We start from the raw sequence: 21178 nt of genomic DNA on the forward strand, positions 1-21178 counted from the left end.
ATTCATTTGATGCACTGAGCTGACAACAGTGTATCACATTTTGTGGACAAAAGGATTTGTGTACCTTTCATTTTGTTGATGAAAGAGCAGACATTCCCTCAGACTATAAAATAACCCTAACCCAACAACACACCATCCTGAAATGATTATGTGCAGAGAATATTCATGGTGTCTGGATGCACTGACCATGAACATGTTGTCAAAATGATTTCAGTTATTCCATTTTGTGTCATGAAAGAAGAGCAACAGTTTATTTGTCCCCAAATGAATGACTGTTCAGGTTTTGTTTAACAATTATGTGTTTTTGTCATTGAATAGGAACTAAATGTATTTTGAAAAAAAAAAAAAAACACTTTTATGATCATCATTTTGTGTCTTACAAGATGCACCTGATTGAGATAGAACACAGAACATATTTAATCCATTTATTCTTTTTTTCCCAAGCTCTTGTGGATGAAGGCCTTTACTGAACCATACAATCCATGTTATGACTTTCTGAATGAAGTATCAAACAAACCAGTGTTCCACAATCATACCGACAGCTTGGGCCAAACGGGGGCACTCTGACATTGTTTTTACAGCCAGTCTGAAGCTACCAGACTTAACACAGAATAATAATATAATGAGCTCCCCTTTCATCCCCATATTCCTTAACTCCACTTGACTCCTATTTTATATATTTATTATGGCAATAAAATAAAATGTATATATTGCACAAGCCTTTTTATTTTACACTGTGCTTTTTAAAAGACCCTTTGAGGAAGGTTCAATTATTTTTCCCATGACTATCCATAAATTGTTTCCTACCCAGGTCTAAACAACCTGTTGAATTGGATTAAAATTAACACAGGATTTGTGCCCATAATGCTAAGAGAAGAAACAGAGTACCATCAGCTAATCAAGAAAAAACCAACCAGAGATGTAAACACAAACCTGTCTGCTCCTCCTTCCCCTCCCCCCAAGGCTTTGTCCATCACATTCACAAGCTTGGATGGCATCCTTGAGGCCTGATCACTGACTTTGAGCTTGCCCATGTCTCTGATTGCTTAAAGACCAAGGCTCACAGAGATAAATCAGTCGGGAATTTGGTGTTGGGATATCTTCTTTTGGCTTACATATCTGCCTTACAGAAGCACACAGTTAACGCAGACTTATCTCATTCATGCATTTCAGCAGGTGCTGTATCAATAGTTTGCTTGGCAGGACCACATTTAAATCTGTCTAAATGAATGGAGGCCCATTGAATTTAAATGTTTAAATGTGATACAATAGAAATTCAATTTTGTAATTTCACAAAGCAACAATATAATATGCACCAGTACCTGATCCTTTGTTCTTCACACACACTGAAACACCCCATCTGTGCATGGAATGGACCGGTGTGTTCGGTGATTAAACCACACCACCAAAAGATGTTACCTTTGATGAACAGTCATAGTAGAGTTATTACTATACACACCCCTCCTCCAAATGTGCATTTTTACATTTATTTATTCAGAGCGCAAGGTAGTGACAGTTGGTATCTCAGTGTCACCGTGTATGTAGCGCAGACACCTGAACCATAGATAAATTGGATTGATACTATTCTTGGCTACTATTCTGGGCACTATTCTGAGATACTAGGAAGAATTTGGAGTTGAATGACTCACCAAAGTCAATTGACAATCATTCTGGTGGAGCCGGGTTTGACCTGGAACCCTCCCCTGTTCATATGCCTGCACAGCTGACCCCAGTCTATGAAGGAAACACTGACATGGCTTGGTATACACAAGCACACATGAAGACCCAGAGCTATGAATAGCATTTTGTTGACACATCCTTACGATCTCAAACGTTGGTCAAAATCTTCAGGAGCTGCGGCTATCGTTTTGGACTTTCCATCTGTTCTATATGCAGGCCTATACTCTTTTTCTATGAGGGACAGCATAGTTACAGACACTTACTTTAACTGTTGTTCCCACCTTTATCGCAATGCATGGCTTCTCTTTGACTTGGCACAGCACACCATATTCTTGCATTACATTCCCAATGTAAAAGACGTGAAATAGTGACATCTGCTGGCTATAATAGCATCCAGCACCTACACCTAGCCATGGTCAGCCTAATTTTACTACTCTTCACATTAATTGTTTTGTGTAGTAAAAAAAAACATGTGAAATGGATCTATAATTAGTTACAATAAAGATGAATCATCTACCATAACCATATGATCAGATAAACACTATATACAAAACAACCTCTCCTAAAAATATGAACTGTGAATGTGCATGTTTTGCCTGACCTTCACATTTATATTCCATAAGACTGCTTTCAGCACCAGGCCTAGATAGCTCCCGAGCTTCATATAAAACAAGCAGTTCATTATTGTAAAGCACATTTCCAATCAACTATAACCTAATTAAGTCTGCAAGGAAGATCTTTCTGATGAGGTCGTTTCAAAGGTTCTACAAGATTAGATGATTCCTTGACAAAATAAGTGTGTCCGGCCAAGCAACTAAGTTAGAAAATAATGAACTGCCTGGTATATAACTGGCTGAATCTTAAAAAAAAAAAAAAAGTCAGCTTCTTCATTCCATACTCTGATCCAGAAATCCCTGCAATCGTCTTTATGACAGACTTTATATTACAAAGTTTATGACACCCATTGAGGTTCACAAATAAATCTTGATCTCCAGATGAGGCCTGTGAATGAGAAACAAATTACTTTAAACAAAACTCCTCAGAAAATCGAGACAATTGCAGTAAAGGGAGATGGACATGTGAAACTAATTTAAGAACTTTATCATGTAATAGATGCGTCTTTACACTCGCAAGTAAACATGTTTTCCAGCTATGTTATAGTTCAAGGGCAAAAAAAAAGCACAAATACACTGACATGGATTAACTAAATGAATGGATTTTCTCCCATTATTTTAATGATAACGTGGGACATGTCTAAGAAAAGAAATAATTTGTGCTTGGCAACAAAAGGTCCACATTTGAGGACAACCACCACCTTCAGTAAACTGACACTTCATCCTTGCAAAAACTTTGTGGTTGTGATACTATAGTTTTAATCATGCTTTGTATTGCTGGGGGGAATCAAATAGTATAATTATTTTCAGTCTTCAAGACGTAGTCACTGTTCCTTGAACTGTTTTTGAGTCAGTTGTTATTCCTACATTGCCCAAGAGATATATGGTTTCTCAGAAACTACTGGAGTATTGTGGCTGGAGCTGAACATGATTCATAGCCTTTCATCTCCAGAGAACTCCTGTTCTCTAAAGAGGTCCGAAAGGGGTGCTTAGCAAAAATGGCAAGAAGCCCCATAGAGGTGGTGGCACAGAGCTTGCACTAGCAATGCTGGTGGGGGTAAGCATTAACTCATCACCATGTTTGTGTGGTGGCAAGTTTACCTGTGGGTTGGCAATGGGCAGAGGATGACTGATGCGTTTATAGAGGAGATCTTGCTGAAGGGACAGAACTTCCCAGTGCGCCTCTTCTCCATGGCTTGATTGTATGGGGTGCCCACTTGCTACAAAACTGTGAAAGAGCTACATTGGGGTCCATGTTGATTTCCTCAGGTCAAGGGGTATGACTGTGCGGTCTTAGGCAGAGAGAGTAGTGGGTGAAATGTAATGGAATAGGCTTGTGTGTACAGCCGGGTAACTCTTAAAAAATCTAACCTAGAATTACACATAGAGATACCCCCACCATACACACATGTACATATATATATATTCTACACTCAACAAATTAATTTACATTTTATGTAAAACACTTTTGACCACACCTTTGACTTAATTGTTGTCGCATTAGAACTATAAATTTAACAATTTGCACCAAATTACTGGACCCTTTAGGGCACCACAATGCCACACTACACACAATCCTTAAAATGAATCAGTTTCCATGTTTAACTCACCAAAAAATCTGTTCCGCCATCACTATAAGAGGAAAGGTATGACATTGTCAGCACGGTCTTAGAACCAATTCTGGATATGATGGTGTGCTGGTGAGCATCTCCAGAGTAGCTCAAAACACATAAGCATACACCAGACATTAGGGACAATACAAGCACAGGTTTATTAAATACACCAAGCATAAAAAAATCTCTTACAAACAAATCACACAAAATATGTAACAGTGGAACTGAATTGTCTGGAAGACACTGAGAGGGTGTAAAGTATTCCACTTCCTAAATGAGATGAAAAGAAATGATCTGGAACATAGTGTCTCTACCTAAACCGTGTGCATAATCCAAAAGGCTTGTCAAATATTGAACCCTCTTTAGACCACTGTAGGTTCCCTTACGTTAGGGGGCCTACGTGTAATGCTTGACACCTAAGGACATTCTATGAATCTGTGCCAAGTTCAGTGAGGGGGGGGGGGGGGGACATATACTCTCACATAATCTCTGAAATAGAATCTTGGTGGCAGTATCTATAGCTTCGGTTTCCTCTTGGTCCTTCTGACAGTTAAATAAGGAGGTCACCGGGTTTAACGACTACACTATACATCCCAAAGTGTTATGTCAGCACCTGTTTGAAAACCTTTGGCGAAACACAGCAGCGGAGTTCAAAGGTGAAGTCTCAGCTTTTCTGTGATAGGTCCATTGCTTGACGGCACAGTCCTGTTCAGTGCTATCTCAAATATGATTGTGTGAACTGCGATACTGTTACATCTAGTAACTCTCCCTCCACTTGATTCCCCCACCCCACTCACAGCTAAACATATACACCTTTTCCCCAGAAGGCACTACCTCGACCGGCGGTCTTTTTTAGGCTTGTCAGTGCTTTTGTCCATGGTCTTTTCATTGTCGCCTCTGCACTTGGGGCAGTACCACTTGCCCTTGGGCTTGTAGGTGAGTCCAACACAGGTGAAGTGGAACCACTCAATGGGGCACTGCTCGTTGTCACAGCCAATCATCTCGCCGTAAGACACCTGCTCGCACAGGCAGTAGGTCGGCTCGTTGGGGTCGATGGCGAACTCCACAGGCGAGGCATCGCGCTCCTGCTTGGCCTTGGAGCGCTTTTTCTTCTTGGCCGACTTCGATTTCTTCTCCCGTGGTGGGGCGGGCGCCACCTCCTCTGGGTCGTCCAACGCCCCGTTGGCACCATGGCACGAGTCACGGCTCTCGCTGTTGCGCTGGCGGCGTGGCCTGCGGGCTGAGCGCTCGGGCAGGGACCCTGCCGATGATGCGGCGGCCCCGCCGCCACCACCACCGCCGCCGCCACCACCACCACCACCACTTCCTCCTCCTCCTCCACCACCACCAACAACGCCTCCGCCGCCGGCAACACCGCCGCCGCCGCCGCCGCCACCCCCTCCTCCTCCTCCTCCTCCTCCACCACCACCAACAACAACTACTCCACTGCTGGCCCCATCATGTCGCACCTTCTCGGCTGGGGATCGCTCCTCAATTGGGTCGGTGAAGCAGTGTGTGTGAGAGTCCATTTGGCGCGAGCGGTTCTCCACCAGCTCCAGCATTTGGGTCACTACATGGATCTTCTCGTCACCAAGCTCCTGGCTGCTGATGAGGGCACGCTGTAACTGGATCTGCAGGCGCTTTCGTTGACCCGCATCTGTCTCGCGCTTGTAACGCTCGTACACATCGTCCACCTCATTCAGGACCTCTACACACAGGAAGGGGTGGGGACAGAGAGATAGATAGGCGTCATTTATTTTTGCAAGAAAGAGGCTCGTTTACAAGGCAAGTCGCTTGTGTCTAATGGGAGTCTGGCACTCTGATCCGTGTTCCTTCTTACATTTTAAGGAAGGTGATAGCCAAATCGTTCGCATACAGAACTCGCATGCGGTCAATTATTAGACACTTCAGTAAAGTACTTTAGCGACGCAAACTTCTTCCGACGCAGCCGCGCTATCCCCTTCTCTCTTTCTCTTTGCCTACTGACGTCATGAGGAAGCAAACTGTGATATATATATGGGTGCGTTGCATGCGTTCCTTGTCAGACTGAAAGACCTTTCGGTCGAACAGCTCCTTGCGCATTTGCAAAACAAGATGAGCGCCGAAGGCAGGACTATTCTCGTGACAGCTGCGCTTGCAGAAGTTCAAATTCAAAACACTATATGGATATATGCAATACTTTAGAGTAGGCTGAACAAGGTTTCTTCATACAGCTATAAGTGGGCCGACATAATCCTACACACAATTTCTCGAATCAAAGAACTAGCTTTACAGTTGGTCAGGGTAAACGACAGGCAAGGTAAACGCCTAGTAAAATCCCGAGTGTTTACTTCGAAAGCTATCCTAGCTGGCTGGGGGCACAAGACGAGTTCAGTCAAAATGGCTGATCACCCGGCGTGAATATAGAGTGAAAATACCCCACATTTGTAAAAGGGCTAGTCTTAGCTCTTACTCGACAGTTCACGACAAGATGGCACATACTAACTTGCTTTCGGTGACTTAGCACAGCTACATGGTTTAGTCGTTTATGAAACGTCGATGGCTAAACAAATAAGTTTGTAAACGACATGAAAAGCATCTATTCAATGACATAATGCAGTCTGACCAAAAGTCGTTGGATTTGAAGACCTAGCCAAATAATTGCAGGGAAATCGAGGCGTTGTAGCTAGAAGAAAGACATATTCTTTCTTACATACCTTGATACTTTGTGTCGATTTCCCAAAGCAACGAAACATTCCGCTGTATGTCCAAAGGCAGAGACTCAACACATTCAAGGTAATCTTCAACATAGCTGACCAGCTGGGATTTTTCCACATTTGGGTAATGCGCTAACATCGTGATAGAAATGCATCAAGCAGACGGCCGATGCTTGGAAAAAGTAAATAAGCTATATCTCGATGAAGAATTTAGAACATTCAAATATTTCGTGTGCTGTTGCAGTATTCTTTCCGGGCTGACCAGTTCAACCCTCTCTCTGGTTGTAATTCCTTCAAACAAAACTGTGGCTACTACGCATGCGTAAATTAATGCCTTAAAAGGCCGCGATTTTGCATTTCGCGCAGCTTCCTTGAAACGGGGTTGGGCCAAAGGAACATCAAAGTACACTGTAGTGTTGGCGTCACTGTGACTCCTCCTTCTTTCTTTGGCGCCGGGAAATCAAATTGGTTACAACAAATGTTATCGTACCAAAAAAGGTTTGAATATGTAATTATCTGTGGTGAGTGTTGGGATTAAGGCCTAGCTACATTCATTGGGATATATTCCAATTAATGAAAATAAAACAATTTTAATTGGGTTAAATGATGAAACTATGAACATTCTGGGTTTTTAACAGAATTTATTTCATAACACAAATGGCTGGAGTGAATGGCTGGTTTTGGACAGCAGATTATATGCAGGCATGCATATCACTACATCAACAGTGTTTTTCACCATCCCTTCAATCTTTCAGTCTCGAGAATCAGTAATATGCACCTAGTGTTTTTGTTTATACAGTGAAACAGTTCATACGAATGTTGTGAGTGACTCACTGGTAAGATGCACAAAATACCACTATGGCCTACACATAAAGCTGTAGTGGCGGAACTTCTGAGATCGTCTACAACATCAAAGATGATATACTGGGTTCGTATTGAAGCGAGCAGCTAACACAGACTGCATTATGAGCAGATATACAGTTTAATTACAACAGGTCGATTCTCAAGCAGTATGCTTAGTTTTCATTTAAATACTTCCTAGATAACAATATATTTCTGTTCTTGAACCAATCGGAAGTCTTGACACATTTTGGAAAAATCAACAGCACCAGAGCCTTTACCAAGGAATGCGTTTCATTTAAGGTGACCGTTCTAGTCTTCTGCTACTAGCCTCATTCATATACTGTGGCATACTACTATTGTGAGTTTTGTTTTGAGTTTTTTCGTGTGTTAAGCCCCATTTAATTAGAAGCCAAACAAATCTCTCCAAGTAGGATTTACTGTGCTATGCGCAATGGGCCAATTTTCAGATTAGGTAAACCTACTGCCGAGGGCCAACATAACTTTTCCATACATAACTTTCAACTAGTCACAATCTGGAAGCAGTCAGCAATTTAGCATACTACGAAGAGTCTAAAGGATATTGACTGTTATTTCACTGCAAAGTCTTAGTCTTTGTGAGTCACAAGCATGCCATAGCGAAACTGGTGACACAATTCACATTCTACTGGTATCAGAGTGATCAGAAAGACCTGACATCAAACAAAACTCCTCAGATTCAGCAAACTTCACAGCTCAGTAATAAAATGGACCATGCATAAGTCGGTGGCTGAGTGAGTGCACTGGTGCAGGAACCTGGCTCAGCGATGCTAGATAACCACTGATGATGATCTCTGTTTGATTTATTCATGTTTCTGAACTTCGTTTCCTCTAACGTCCCTCTACCTCTGTGTTTTATTTACATGCGCTCTTATGCAGGACAGGAGTCTTTTTCGCAATATTTTTCAGACATGGACTCTTCCTGTTCAGGTGCTGAAAGTTCTTCACTGGCTTCCTCACTCTCATCCAGTAGTGTCTTCTTAAGTGTCTGTTCTGCACCATCCCCCTCTGCTTCAACAGGAGCTGTTTTCATTGGGGATTCCTCGCTTGACTCTGTCTGGGGACTCTGCGAGGGCACCATCTCAGCGCTGAGACCCTGTGAGTCTGCATCCACTGTTTGTTCACACTGTGTTTCTGTTTCTGTGGCCGCCGACAAGGGCAAAACAAGATCCGCAGGCCTGCAAAGCACAGGGACCCCCACAGAGGGCGAGGGCGAGTCCCCCTCATCCGCTGCCTCCTCAGACAGGTCACTGAACACACACTCGTCTGCCTCCTGCGCACACTCCGGCTGGTCAGTTGCCGACTCATCGCCGTCTCCGTCGGTCGGCTCCACGCAGCTGTGCAGCACCTCCACGTTGACCTGCAGGTGCCCGTTGTTGCGAGAGCACAGAGAGCCCAAGAGCCGGCTGCTCTGGCTAGTGTCCATGCACACGTCAGGGCTGTCCACCTGTGTGGTCACGCCTGCAGGTAGCTCCTCTCTTCCCATCAGGCCATCTGAAAGAGACGAGGCAGAGAGCACAGCTGATAACGTCAACATTACTCTTATTCTGCGAGCAAACCGGTTCAGTGAGCAGAGAAAGTACTTAAAACAAACTTTAGAGGGCCAAAAGGAACAGCTACACTACAGCACGTTGTATGAACATGTTGCATTTAATGGTCAAATTCAGTTTGGGGTCTGATATTAGGACCTCTTTAAGAGACGAAGTATGTAGAACAATATGCTACATTGGTGCTTTGCCACAATAAGACAGGAAGTCAAGGCATGACAGATTATGTTTGCATGTAGTTCTTATTGCCAATTTTCAGACTTTTCCCCTTCTTCTTCACTAAGTTCCACAGCTCAAAAGCACACCTTTGACCAACATGATTCAAACAGACTACTAATGTACATTACTGTCTTGTAGGTTGTCTACTGTACATGTCATTTCAATGTTCAACTTAAAAAAAAACGTAACATTTGCCCACTATGTCAGGAAATCCCCACCTTGCAGTCCACCCCCTTTAAAAAGCTGGATAGCTAGAAAGCAACCATGTTAGTACTAGTAGTGATAACTGAGGCCTGTGTCCTGTCAACTTGGAAAACCAATAGCCATTATTTTCTCTCTTATTACAGTGACAAGACAGAGGATATACAGTAGCATTTGTTATTCAATTTACACAGATACTACACTTGAGCCATGCTTATGTAATGCCATAGCCATTGGGTACAGTACTGTGCAGTGAGTAAACCCCACTCCCCGACATAAGACATGCTAGTGACAGATGCTAGCACCCATCGTTTGTAGCCTCCTTGCTAGCACACCCACCACCCATGTGGAGTTTGAGTCCAGTGCGGGACTGTGCTTGTATACAGGCTAGATGTGCATGTCGTCTAGACATGAGCTTTTGAGCTGTACATTCAAAGCAAATGGATATAAAATCGCCAGTTTCCGAAAACGGAGGATAAGGTACAGGTATGGCATACATGAAACAATATCCAGGAACACATGGCTTCAAGGGACATAACTCGAAACATTATACCAACCTGGGAGATGTGTTTAAAAACCGAACCTTTAAAACAGGATCTCACTGGCAGACACCACTGCGTACTAACCTGTAGAGGGTCTCCCTCTCTCTATGAGAACAGGTTGCTCTGAAGGGGACTGCAGGGGCTGGGGGTCACTCATGATAATGGCATCCCTTCCTTCTGGCAAGACAAATCAAACATGTTACTATTCACGTTTCCTGCGACAGCCACACAAAACAGAACATGAAAGGTGGTAATATTACACACAAGTGACTGACAATGCTCTGATAACAGACCAGTATGAAATGGTTATGGAATGTACTGTGTTGTCATTGTCGTTAAAGATGTTCTTCACAAAGGGGACTATTATAGAACAGGGCCTATGAAGATGTAATCATACACAATAGCTTACAAATATTCCCCCAATGGTTAAATAAAACAATTCTGATGTTTAGTTCAGTTCATCTTAATATTTTTTCTGTAGTAGTGAACAATGCTATAAGAGACCATGATTTAGTAAGCAACCAAAACGGGTCTCCAATGCACAAACTACAGGGAGGGGATGAGGTACAGATGGTTAAGAACAAACATACTCCCGAGTCCTATCGACACGTGGTATGTGAGTCCTTTTGAAAGCAGAGGGAGAGAAAGAGATAAAGGAAGTCAATATTTAATCAGAAAGAACACAGTAGGGTTGTCACAATAGACACCAGTGGCAGCATGATTACACCTGCAAATAGGATACAAAAGTAGAAGGAAACAGATGTCCGAGGAGATTTACAACAGCCAGTTGTTACAATGGCAGGAATAAATGTAGAAGGGGCAGAGCTCATATACTCTTTTTACGTGACCCATTTTATCCATGCCAGATTAGACGTATATTCATGTAACCTAATAAATATACATATATATATAAAATATTGATATATTCGTTCCCAGCAGAACATAATACTGCATGGTCTATAATACAGAATTTTAATACCAGGCAGGCTCCATAGTCCAGACACCTCAAGAGTCTTCAGTTTCTTCTCCAGTTCAGCCACTCGGTTTCCCAGAATTCTGTTAAAAAAGGTTGACTGCCATTTGTCAATTGTTTAGAAGAGGATGCTTCTACTAGCCACTTCTGATTTACTGGCAAGAGATCTTAAAATGAGGATTGTTACTAATTTGACTTGTTTTCTACTTACATCAATATTATTGTGCTAAAGGTAAAAGTACATTTAGCTTGTACAAATATATTTTACAAACTGTACAAGTATATTTTACAGAGACTCTTCTTTACAAAAAATGTAAGCTTAAACTTTCATCACAATTATTGTACAGCTAGCAACATGGAACAATCAATTTTGTTCTTCAACATCTTGGCAACCATTCATAATAGTACATTGACTGTTGAGTAAAATGAATCGTTTAAATGAAAGCAGTCCTGTTGCTGACGGGTGCCTGAGGAAGCTTACTTGTTAGTTTGTCGCTGGTGCTGGATGACCATGTTCTTCTCATGAATAGTCTCCAGCAGCGCCGTGGCCAGAGACTTCAGGTCAGCGATGGACTGGGGAGTCACTGGCAGGCTGCAGCCATTGTCCTCAGACAGCAACAACTCTTGCACTGATTATAGAGATAGAAAACCCAGTGTGGGTTCATTGAAAATGTGTGACACCTAAATGTTAGAACTTACAGGATAGCTCAACACAAACTACAATACACTGTGGCATGCACCAAAAGAAGGTGCATACATATATATATACTGGAATAATGTCTAAACGTTAAGGTTTAAAAAAGATACCACAGTGTATTGTAATAAATTGATCAAATCAGCTGTTTAAAGGCCTGAATATAAGCGCCATACAATATAGAGCAACAAGATGTTGTGATTAGTTCTACTACCTTCCTTGGCAGAAAGGACCCCCGTGAGAGCACTGCTGTTGTTGTTTCTACCATACATTTTACAGTTCTTCCTGCTTTCTAAAGCACTCTGAAATACAACACAATCTGGTGAAGTACTTGCACAATGAATGGTAACCTGTATATAATGACTAGACAATGATAATGCACCCTTCCACTAAAACATTTCAGGCTACATTTTTCCCAGCATTAAAAAAGATGGTAATTTCCAAATATTATAAACTCCAGCATTTATTGTGGATGTCAATTGAATGGTATTATCGGATTTACAGTGGGATTACCTTATATTTCATGATATTACTTTTGAGCAAGTTGACTTCATCTTGAAGTTGCTTAAAGCGTTCGTGCAAATATCTGGGGAAGTGAAGATAATTCACAGAAAATTATTTTAGTGCTCAGTGCAAGTGTTTAGTGCACCCATGAATTTCTGTGTGAGAGCACCAAGCTAAGACTTCTACCTGTTCTCCATACAGAGAGCGTCTACATCAATAATGCGCGCCTCGTGGCTGCCCAGGATGTGGTTGATCTCCAGGTTGAGGCGATGGGCCTTGTCCTGAAACACATCCCTTTCTGCTCGCACATCCTGCAGCTCGTCTGTGGCAGCCTTCAGGCTGTGCTCCAGCTCTTCATTCTGAGCAGACAACTCTCAGTTAAATAGTTATAGCAGAAGACTTGCAAATTAGCTGCCGTTTGCGGTATCCAACTGTGTGAATGTGCACAGTTCTCAAAGTGAATATAATATTGTGGCATGAAGGTACAGCCAAGCAAGGTTGGATAGCAATGCTTGTTTCATTGACCAAAATGACGTAACCTAAACACTAACCCACCTGTTCTCCAGCTTTCTCCAGCTGCTGAACAAGGTCCTCTCGCTCATGTGCTGGAAAATGGCGCGCTCCCACCTCCTCATCCCCTAGCCTCTGTTTGGCAATGGTCATTCTCAGCAGCTGTGAGGCAAGAGGCCCAGCTCCCGTCATTCATTTTAAACACACCAAGCGTGTCCAATCACTAGTAGGCATCACACATCATATATCCTGCCGCATATCCAACTGTGTTTAATAGTCTCTAACCCCCTTTGTACATCACAAGAGAATCTTGTCAGTCCTGTTACACCCACAAACGTGATAACTTCCTACAAATCTAATAAACCACAAACGTAATACAAATCTGCACTTTATAGTTAGAGGCCAAGCTGCAACATACAGAAGGCATCTAATCGTATTGTCCGTGTGTGTGCACATGCATGAGATCCTCTGTTGTGTTGTTATTTTTGTTTGCTTAACGTATCAGTAAGCACAACCAGACACACGTGGAGGCAAGAACACAAGTCGAATGCCTTACGGCATCCACAATCGATCAGACACAGATTGAACTACTTCAAATAGCTGCAACATAATCAAACACAGACATCTTACATGCAGCACTGACGGTCACTGTGCAGACATAAAATCATTGGATTTGAGGGTTTGGGTGGACTATTGTCTCATTACATTGAGAGAACTGCATGCGTCTGGTTGGTGCATCTGTGTTTTATGGAAAATGTTACATTGTTGTAGCTTTAATGTGGGGGAGCATTTTCACACCTCTTAACAAAAGACCCCAAAGGATTAACCTCATCTCAAATTGACCGGTCATTCAACTATTTTTGCATTCTTACAATCAATATTATTCAAAGTTTATTGTGCTATAGGATATGATCCCATTTGAGAGGGACTAGACTATAACTTCAGTCTTATGAAGATGTACTAGTTACTACATTTTGCATCACTATTAAAGACAAACCAAATAGGTGGACACGAGAGGTGGCACTTAATTTTTGTGGTAATTTTTTACTACTGTTGGAGGAAAAGGTACAATTTACCATTTCATTTAAAAAAAAATCTGATAGATACAAGGCTCTGGCATGAAAACACATTGTAAATGTAGCCTATGGCAGAGTGAAAACAATGATCCAGTACTGGTCATCTAAGAGAATCTGATACTGCCGACCTATCCAGTACTGGAAAGGCTGAACTCCCTTTGCAGCAATATACGTTTACAATTGATATAACAGATAGTATTACATCATATTATATATGTAATAAGTTCCCGCAAACAAAATAATTATTACGCTTGTGGGAAATTAGTTATTATGTTTGTGGTAGGCAGCAGTTGTTATGCTTGTGGTTATTATGTTATTATGTTTGTGAGATTATTACTTTTAAACAGTGCAGATTTGTATTACGTTTGTGGGAAGTTATTACGTTTATGGGTGTAACAAGCCCTTTACTTTCCAAAGTAACATTTTGTGAAATTGAGATAACTTTCTATATGAATATCTTGTTAGTGGAATATTTCAGTCTTCAGACATTCCGGTTATGTGTGAAGTCTACTCTGTTCACTTTAAACAGCTTGCTAAAGGAATAAGCCAATACATTACAAACGGAAACAGAGAGCATTTACCTTGTTGTCGCCCTGCATCTCGGCCAGCCGCTGCTGGAGCTCCTTCACCTCCTCAGACAGTTTGCCGCTCCGCTCTCTGGAGTCCCGAAGCAGCTGGGCCAGATTCACCTAGGAACAGGATGGAAGCGAGTCCAAATCAGAGCGGGCAAACAAAGCTTGTCAGAGTGTCTAGAATTACAGGCAGCACATCTCTGCTCATTTCCATAAAGACTCAAAGTCAACCATTTGTTTCTGCACCTGATTTCGCTTCTCGGGGGGCAGAGTAGGGTCACCATCCTAAAAGGAGGAAAGGAGAATAAACTGATAATGTGATGACAGATGATGCTGTGCACACTTGTGTTGGACACTTGGAGGGTGTTACTACAAACACACACTTATATTCACATGGGGACTATTACTATACTCACACTTACAATGAGCTCACAGTATTTCTTCTTCAGGCCTTGGTGCCTTTCTCGAAGCTGGTTGGCCATCAGCTTGTACTGGTCTCTCTCCTGCTGACAAGTGTCCAGCTCTTTAGATAAAATCAGCAACGCTTCCTTCTTGCTTTCCAGCTTCCGTTTGCACACCAAGAACTAAGGACAGGAACAAGGAAGTCATGAGATAAGAGCACTGCGATGGAAGGAATGTATGAGGAAAAACAAACAGTGGCTCCACAAAGATAAGGTCCTTTACGCTCTTGTATTATGTCACAAACGGTACATTTTCCCAATGAATAGCGAGTAATAAATCATGACGAACAAAAGTACTCAGGAGACCTGAATTTGTTTTGAGTACAGTTTTAATCCTGACTGACATCAAATAACAGCAGCTTTCAGGCAGGCTGAGCTCTGCAACGTTAATCTTTCCAATCGACCCGCCCACTTTCCTGTAGCGTCTGGCTACGGTTTCACATCTATAGGACACTTGTCTGCAGACATCGACCTTTAGCTTTAACAATGATATTCTGTGCACCTGCCTGAACAACTAGTAACGTCCTTTAGCTCTGATAAACAAATTAAAAGACTGACAACAACGATATGCATTATCCATGCATGCCACGAGCTTGCGCGTCAGCGAATATCATCTTGTAGCCAAGGTAGCATAAACCCAAGGGATGACTCACTTCGTTCACCAGTCCCTGCCAATCACTTTCACTTCTTCTCGAGGTGTTCATCTTTAATTCCACACAGTGTCAGCCTAATGGAACCTGACAATACTGAACGTTTCAAATAATATGGAAAGGCATCCTTGTGCGTAGTGGGTTGCAGTCACGAAGTGGGCGTCCTGTGCTCCTATGATTTGAAGCCCTCAGTTGACCAATGAGGAAATCGTCATTTCCGATTGGAATAGTCTTCTTCGTTGGTTGGTGAGGAAATGTCCCCACGTTCCCTCCGTAGTTACAAGTCTGGCGACATCTGCTGTGTCAATTCTCTGTCTCGTTTGTATGAAACAAATAGATATTTCGCCTGCAAACATCTTGTTCATTGCTGTAGAGTAAGGTATCTAGTCAGCAGTCTTACTCGCTAGACCTGCTAGGTAGTTACCACTAGAATTGTAGTCGGACCATGGCAGCTGCTGAAGTGCACCGAATCATAGTTTACGGAGGAAAAGGAGCACTGGGTTCCAAATGCGTGGAGTATTTCAGGTCTAAAAACTGGGTATGAAATTACCATCTCATTACTGGTGTTGTCTGTCACCAAGGGGGTTTGGCTGCGCTGCATGACAAGTACTAAACTTTATATATATATGTTTTTATTTTATTTTACGTTTTACCTCAGTGGGTAGCGTGCGTTGACATCGCTGCCAATGACCAAGCCGACGCCAACGTGGTGGTAAACATGACCGAATGCTTCACGGAACAAGCAAATCAGGTTGGTTTTTTAAATCAAGTTCATGTGTAAAGGCTAAACAAATGGAACAATTCACGATTAGCATAACCACCCCTTCCTTTATAACTCCTCTTTAGGTGACCAATGACGTGTGTCAGTTGTTGGGTGAGCAGAGGGTGGACGCCATCCTGTGCGTAGCTGGAGGTTGGGCCGGTGGAAGTGCAAAGGCCAAAGGTTTGAGAAGTTTGACTAAAAGCCAACACGACCTTTGCCCTCTTAGCCACAATAAACAATTAATGGGAAGAAAGCCAGCCAGGGTTGAATATGAACATGTCTTTCATAATACAATTTTCCAGACGTTTTTTTTTATCAGCTTTTATACATTTTCTCCTTGCAGTACTGTACAAGAATGCTGATCTGATGTGGAAGCAGAGTGTATGGACATCCACCATCTCTAGTCATCTGGCAACTAAGCATCTGAAAGAGGGGGGATTGCTCACACTGGCAGGGGCAAAGCCTGCCCTAGCTGGAACCCCAGGTATCTCCCCATGTCTCTTTGAGAACAGAATTCCGTGGGAATACGTTTATGTAGTTCAAACTGCCAGGCCACCCTGAAGGCAATATTCATGGGCATGAACATCTCCAAGAGAGTTTTTAATTTACAGAGGAATGGAACTGTACACAGGCAGACACACAGAGGAAATGAAACTATATGTTACTATGGTGATATCCATAAAGGTGATAGAAATGGGAAAACTATTTTCTCTCTCTCTCTCTCTCTCTCTATCTCTCTATCTATCTCTCTATCTCAGGTATGCTGGGCTATGGCATGGCAAAGGCTGCTGTACATCAGCTGTGCCAGAGTCTGGCAGGGTCAAACAGCGGCCTTCCTCCCGGTGCTGCCGCTGTCGCTATCCTGCCGTGAGTAGCCGTGACAACCACACGCTGTCAGAAGGAGAGGCAGCACTGTTCCTGAAGAGCTGCACTAAGTGACTGCTAACACACTGTCAGTGATGCTCGGCAGAAACTGTGCTGCCTGTAGTTTTGGTCGTATGACTGGAGGTGCAGTAGAACTTAACACGGATAAGCTGTGACCTGTGACCTCTTGTTGTAGAGTTACGTTGGATACTCCAATGAACAGGAAATTCATGCCTGATGCAGACGTCAGCACCTGGACACCACTGGAATATATAGCAGAGTAAGTGTGTGTGTGTGTGTGTGTGTGTGTGTGTGTGGTTGTGTGTGTTCATTCAGTAGAATATGATTGTTGGGGTGCAACGGACATGCTGTGCCTTGGACCTTCTTCTCAGTGCACCACTGAAGCAGGTTCATGCCACACTGTATTCATTTTACTGTTGAATACAGCTGCACATATATGCTACATTGAAATAATCACACTTATTTTATGTAGTGTTGATGTTTCTTGTAATATTTCATTACTGATTACCCTCGAACATTAACCTGCACTCTGAAAATAAGACCGTTTGGTTACTTTTTTACTTTGTGTGCAATGGAATATGAGCCCAGTATGTCTGCTATTGGTTGATATCTTTGTAATGATCATCTGTTTTCAAGAGCTGGTAGATATATGTGGCAAAAATATGAATGAATGTCACAAAGTAGATACATAAGCAGCTGTTCTGCCTGCCTGGCATTGGTGAGGAAACACATCTGCACCATGTAGTTTTCATACGAGTATGCCTGAGACTCCCCTGTGTGCTGTGCAACCTTTGCCACCAGATGGCGATGCTACGCTATTCTTCTTAGGTTTAGTCTCGGTATTGGCTGGTAACCAAAAATGTAAGGAATGTTGAATGTCTGCTGTGTTTCTCATCATAGCTCATTTGTGGTGATCTAGGTTATTCTATAAGTGGACCACAGGAGAAGGCAGACCAGCCTCAGGCAGCCTGGTACAACTCATCACAGAAGCTGGCAAGACAGAGGCCACACCTGTGTGATGTGTGATTGTGTGTTTCGGACGGTCTGCCTTTCTTTGTGTGTGTGTGTGTGTGTGTGTGTGTGTGTGTGTGTGTGTGTCTGCCTGCAGATATGGATATTCAAATGTCTGTATTTGTATCATGATACAAGTTCTCTTCACCTCTGTTTACAAGATCTGATTACACAACCTGAACTGACTTAAATACTTTACACTGTGTTGTACCACAAGGTATATCTTCACCTGTGTGACACCAGACCCATCACGCTGTGTATGCCTCCTCTTTTCATGAATTGCTCTGTTTGTGTATGTTTTTTATGTAACTGCTGTTGACAACTACAGTATATGCGGTTTAAAAAATGGTCCGCTGTTTTAATCTGTTGGTGTCTACTGCTGCTGACCTGACGTAGTTTTGTGAAATGCATTCCTGGTCTTTGTCAAGCAGAATAAAATGGCTATGACTTAGCAAATCCCCTATGTTATATTTTTTTTCTGGGATTGTATGATGATATCCTACAAAAAAATCTAAATGTGTTAATGTGCTAGTCTTACAAACCAGAATGTTGACATAGGCATCTGGGACGAATATAATACAGAGAAATCATACTGAAATGAATGTATGGATAACATGAGAAAATAGAACTGGTTGAAGGGGTTTCAATCCAAAAATGTCCTTGAGGAAACCTTAAAAGGTTATTCAATAGTGATTGAAGTTGATTGGCTTTTAAAACATCTGAAGGTCCTCTATAAATATGTGTAGACCACCAACATAGTGGCTCGCAGTGCCATAAACAATCCCAGCCAATCAACACACGTGTTTCAGGAAAGGGAAGGGTGTAATTTGATTGGCTGTTGAGCAAAAATATCAACAACCTTTTGTGAACACGAATCGCAGGCTTCATCTATAAGTGATTTAATGTGCTCCCATAGTGTTGGATCGCCTCAAGGGGGCAATGCTGTTCTTTTTACATGTACACTGTGAAACAGCCAGAAAGCAGCAGGTTTGCTAATTGCAGGTCACAGTCACATTTCCACATGATTTATACACGCATACTCAGCCCTCATCATACAGAATAAAAACATTTGTTTGGGCAAATAGCTGAGATAGTGTAGTGAGAGAAATTTAGAGAATGAATGCAGGGAAATTCATGAATATGTGGATGAGTGATGTATCGAACCTCAGCAAATCTTACAAACCTCCTGTGAGGTGGCTCCACATGAACAGACGAGTCTTAACATTTGATACAATCTGATGCTCTAAGGGCATGGTGTAAACATCTCTGTGTGTGTGTGTGTGTTTGTCCTCTTAGTATTCTGCATGTGTGGTAGAGTGATATGTCCAACATGATTTATGGTCCTGCACTCATGCCCTGGGTTGTTGTGTGCGTGGGTGTGTCCGTTTGTGTTCCTCTGCGTGGCTCTGTGTTTGAGTGGACTCTCGCATTTCAGAGTCAGTGTCACTGATAGTATATGTGTCACAGTGGGTGCATACGTGTATGCCATTATTGTGTGATCATGTGTGACTGTGTGTGTGTGTGTGTGTTTGGTTTGGGTCATGGTGACTCCAAATGCCTGAGGACAGGCTCTGTGATTAGAGGTTCTCCTCATGCTTTAATGCCATTGGCTGAACAAGGACCAAGGGGTGGGGTGGTTGAGGTCATTGGTCCAACATGTGGAAGTGATTGAGATTAAGCAATGCACATGCACACACACACACACACACACACACACACACACACACACACACACACACACACACACACTCACTCACACACACATATTTAAGGTACACACGTTAAATGATATACAATCTTCAATAAACTGTAGATGACTGCAGAAATCCCTCACTGAAAAAAGGAATCCATGGAACAGTGGGTCGAGAAAGATGGAGTCCTGTGTTACATGGCACATCTAAGCACCCCCATATGGAAGCAGTTACAACTGCACCTAATGTCAAAACAACTAACAAGGTGTGCACATCTGTGTTTCTAAATGTGTGTTTGCCTGTTTGTGTGTGTGTGTGTGTGTGTGTGTGTGTTTATGCTTGGTACAGAGCCACTGTTTTCATCCAACAAGCGATAAAACATTTTTATTCAGTAGCTCTAGATGGCACTGTGGTTCTGAGGTGAAGTTTGTGGGGTTATTCTCTAATTATAAAACACTGGCAGCATTGAATAAGTAATGCTATGGGGCTGTCTAGTTTCGAAACGCCTGTTTGGCTTGTGGAGAGCATGGAGGAATCTCTTCCAAACAGTCACAAAAAGTGAAGGAATTCAATCAGCACAGCTCAGTATAGTCAGCCAACACAAAGAGAGCTATTTGGTATGCAGTGCTCGCCGCGCTTATTTCTGCTTTGCTCATGAGGAAATGGAGTTTTAAATGAGCAGCTGTACGACTCACGACTGAGGGAGAGAACGAGGACAGCAAGGTTTTTGGATATAAAATTGCGCACCCCTCTCTCTCTTTCTTTCTCTGTCGCTTTCTATCCCTCTCGTTTGCTCCCTCAAACTCTCTCTGTCTATCATGTGGCCTGATGGAGTGTCCATTTGAGGAAATGGAATTGGACAACTTTTTAATATTTATTTTTAATTAATGGGTTTTTCTTCAGATAAAGGGCTGTAATGTATGCTCATAGCATTTTCTTACATTTGTACCACATGGTGAATATAGAAACTGCAGAATAGCATGACAGCAAGACTTCTGATTGATTTGTGCAGACATTAAAATATTTTCTGGCACATTAGTGTTATTTTTCCTGTTTGCAGAGAGTGGATAAAGGGAGAGAGGGAGGACTGTAAACCATCCCTCTGTTTCTACACTCCCTCCATCTCTCTCCACAGCGATGGCGTTATCAGGCCAGGCAGGCAAACGGGCAGGGCAGCCCATAATTTCAGCACGGGATTAGGTTGAAATAACGAGGTCACCAAGTTGAGGTTGCCATGGCGACGCCACATCTAAAGAACAGTGGATGGTAGGAGCGGGAGAGGGAGGCAGCGCCAGACTAGGGCTTATTTATTTATTTCCGGATTTATTTCTTTAAATTTATTTCCTTTTTATTTTTTTCACCCCAACATTTTAGAAATTCTTCTGCCCGCTTATACA

General features: G+C 42.5%; 3 protein-coding genes across 7 annotated transcripts; 1 reads left to right on the forward strand and 2 right to left on the reverse strand.

Moving 5' to 3' along the window:
• Nucleotides 1–4046: 4046 nt before the first annotated feature.
• On the reverse strand, nucleotides 4047–6916 carry ing2 (inhibitor of growth family, member 2). Its single transcript, XM_031559640.2, has 2 exons — nucleotides 6604–6916; nucleotides 4047–5615 (listed from the first exon to the last, which is right to left on the reverse strand). The coding sequence occupies exons 1-2, from the start codon at nucleotides 6740–6742 to the stop codon at nucleotides 4738–4740; spliced, it is 1017 nt and encodes a 338-aa protein (XP_031415500.1). The 5' UTR covers nucleotides 6743–6916; the 3' UTR covers nucleotides 4047–4737.
• Nucleotides 6917–7227: 311 nt separating this feature from the next.
• Nucleotides 7228–15615, reverse strand: ccdc149b (coiled-coil domain containing 149b). 5 transcript variants are annotated; one of them, XM_031559637.2, is made up of 13 exons: nucleotides 15435–15615; nucleotides 14743–14904; nucleotides 14567–14605; nucleotides 14330–14437; nucleotides 12718–12834; nucleotides 12349–12521; nucleotides 12172–12244; nucleotides 11873–11960; nucleotides 11446–11593; nucleotides 10971–11047; nucleotides 10582–10614; nucleotides 10076–10165; nucleotides 7228–8976 (listed from the first exon to the last, which is right to left on the reverse strand). In XM_031559637.2, exons 1-13 carry the CDS (start codon nucleotides 15483–15485, stop codon nucleotides 8354–8356), a joined length of 1782 nt encoding a protein of 593 aa, XP_031415497.1. In that variant the 5' UTR covers nucleotides 15486–15615; the 3' UTR covers nucleotides 7228–8353. The 5 variants fall into 5 exon arrangements, with proteins under 5 accessions (XP_031415497.1, XP_031415496.1, XP_031415495.1 ...); XM_031559636.2 differs by having other exon boundaries at nucleotides 10076–10168; XM_031559635.2 differs by having other exon boundaries at nucleotides 14737–14904.
• Nucleotides 15616–15702: 87 nt separating this feature from the next.
• Nucleotides 15703–18546, forward strand: qdprb.1 (quinoid dihydropteridine reductase b, tandem duplicate 1). Its single transcript, XM_012836932.3, has 7 exons — nucleotides 15703–15969; nucleotides 16090–16182; nucleotides 16278–16374; nucleotides 16538–16678; nucleotides 16953–17061; nucleotides 17255–17338; nucleotides 17999–18546. Exons 1-7 carry the CDS (start codon nucleotides 15877–15879, stop codon nucleotides 18096–18098), a joined length of 717 nt encoding a protein of 238 aa, XP_012692386.1. The 5' UTR covers nucleotides 15703–15876; the 3' UTR covers nucleotides 18099–18546.
• Nucleotides 18547–21178: the final 2632 nt, after the last annotated feature.

This window comes from Clupea harengus, chromosome 22 (assembly GCF_900700415.2).
Source record: "Clupea harengus chromosome 22, Ch_v2.0.2, whole genome shotgun sequence".
Taxonomy (NCBI): domain Eukaryota; kingdom Metazoa; phylum Chordata; class Actinopteri; order Clupeiformes; family Clupeidae; genus Clupea; species Clupea harengus.

Excerpts from the sequence above, each read along its gene's own strand:
- ing2 (XM_031559640.2), bottom strand. The coding sequence starts at position 6,742 with ATGTTAGCGCATTACCCAAATGTGGAAAAATCCCAGCTGGTCAGCTAT. Across the intron at positions 5,616-6,603 it reads AATCGACACAAAGTATCAAG|AGGTCCTGAATGAGGTGGAC; the intron begins GTATGTAAGAAA and ends TCCTGTGTGTAG.
- ccdc149b (XM_031559634.2), bottom strand. The coding sequence starts at position 15,485 with ATGAACACCTCGAGAAGAAGTGAAAGTGATTGGCAGGGACTGGTGAAC. Across the intron at positions 14,905-15,434 it reads GGCAGGGACTGGTGAACGAA|TTCTTGGTGTGCAAACGGAA; the intron begins GTGAGTCATCCC and ends TCCTGTCCTTAG. Across the intron at positions 11,594-11,872 it reads GGTCCTTTCTGCCAAGGAAG|TGCAAGAGTTGTTGCTGTCT; the intron begins GTAGTAGAACTA and ends CTCTATAATCAG.
- qdprb.1 (XM_012836932.3), top strand. The coding sequence starts at position 15,877 with ATGGCAGCTGCTGAAGTGCACCGAATCATAGTTTACGGAGGAAAAGGA. Across the intron at positions 16,679-16,952 it reads TGCCCTAGCTGGAACCCCAG|GTATGCTGGGCTATGGCATG; the intron begins GTATCTCCCCAT and ends TCTCTATCTCAG. Across the intron at positions 17,062-17,254 it reads GCCGCTGTCGCTATCCTGCC|AGTTACGTTGGATACTCCAA; the intron begins GTGAGTAGCCGT and ends CTCTTGTTGTAG.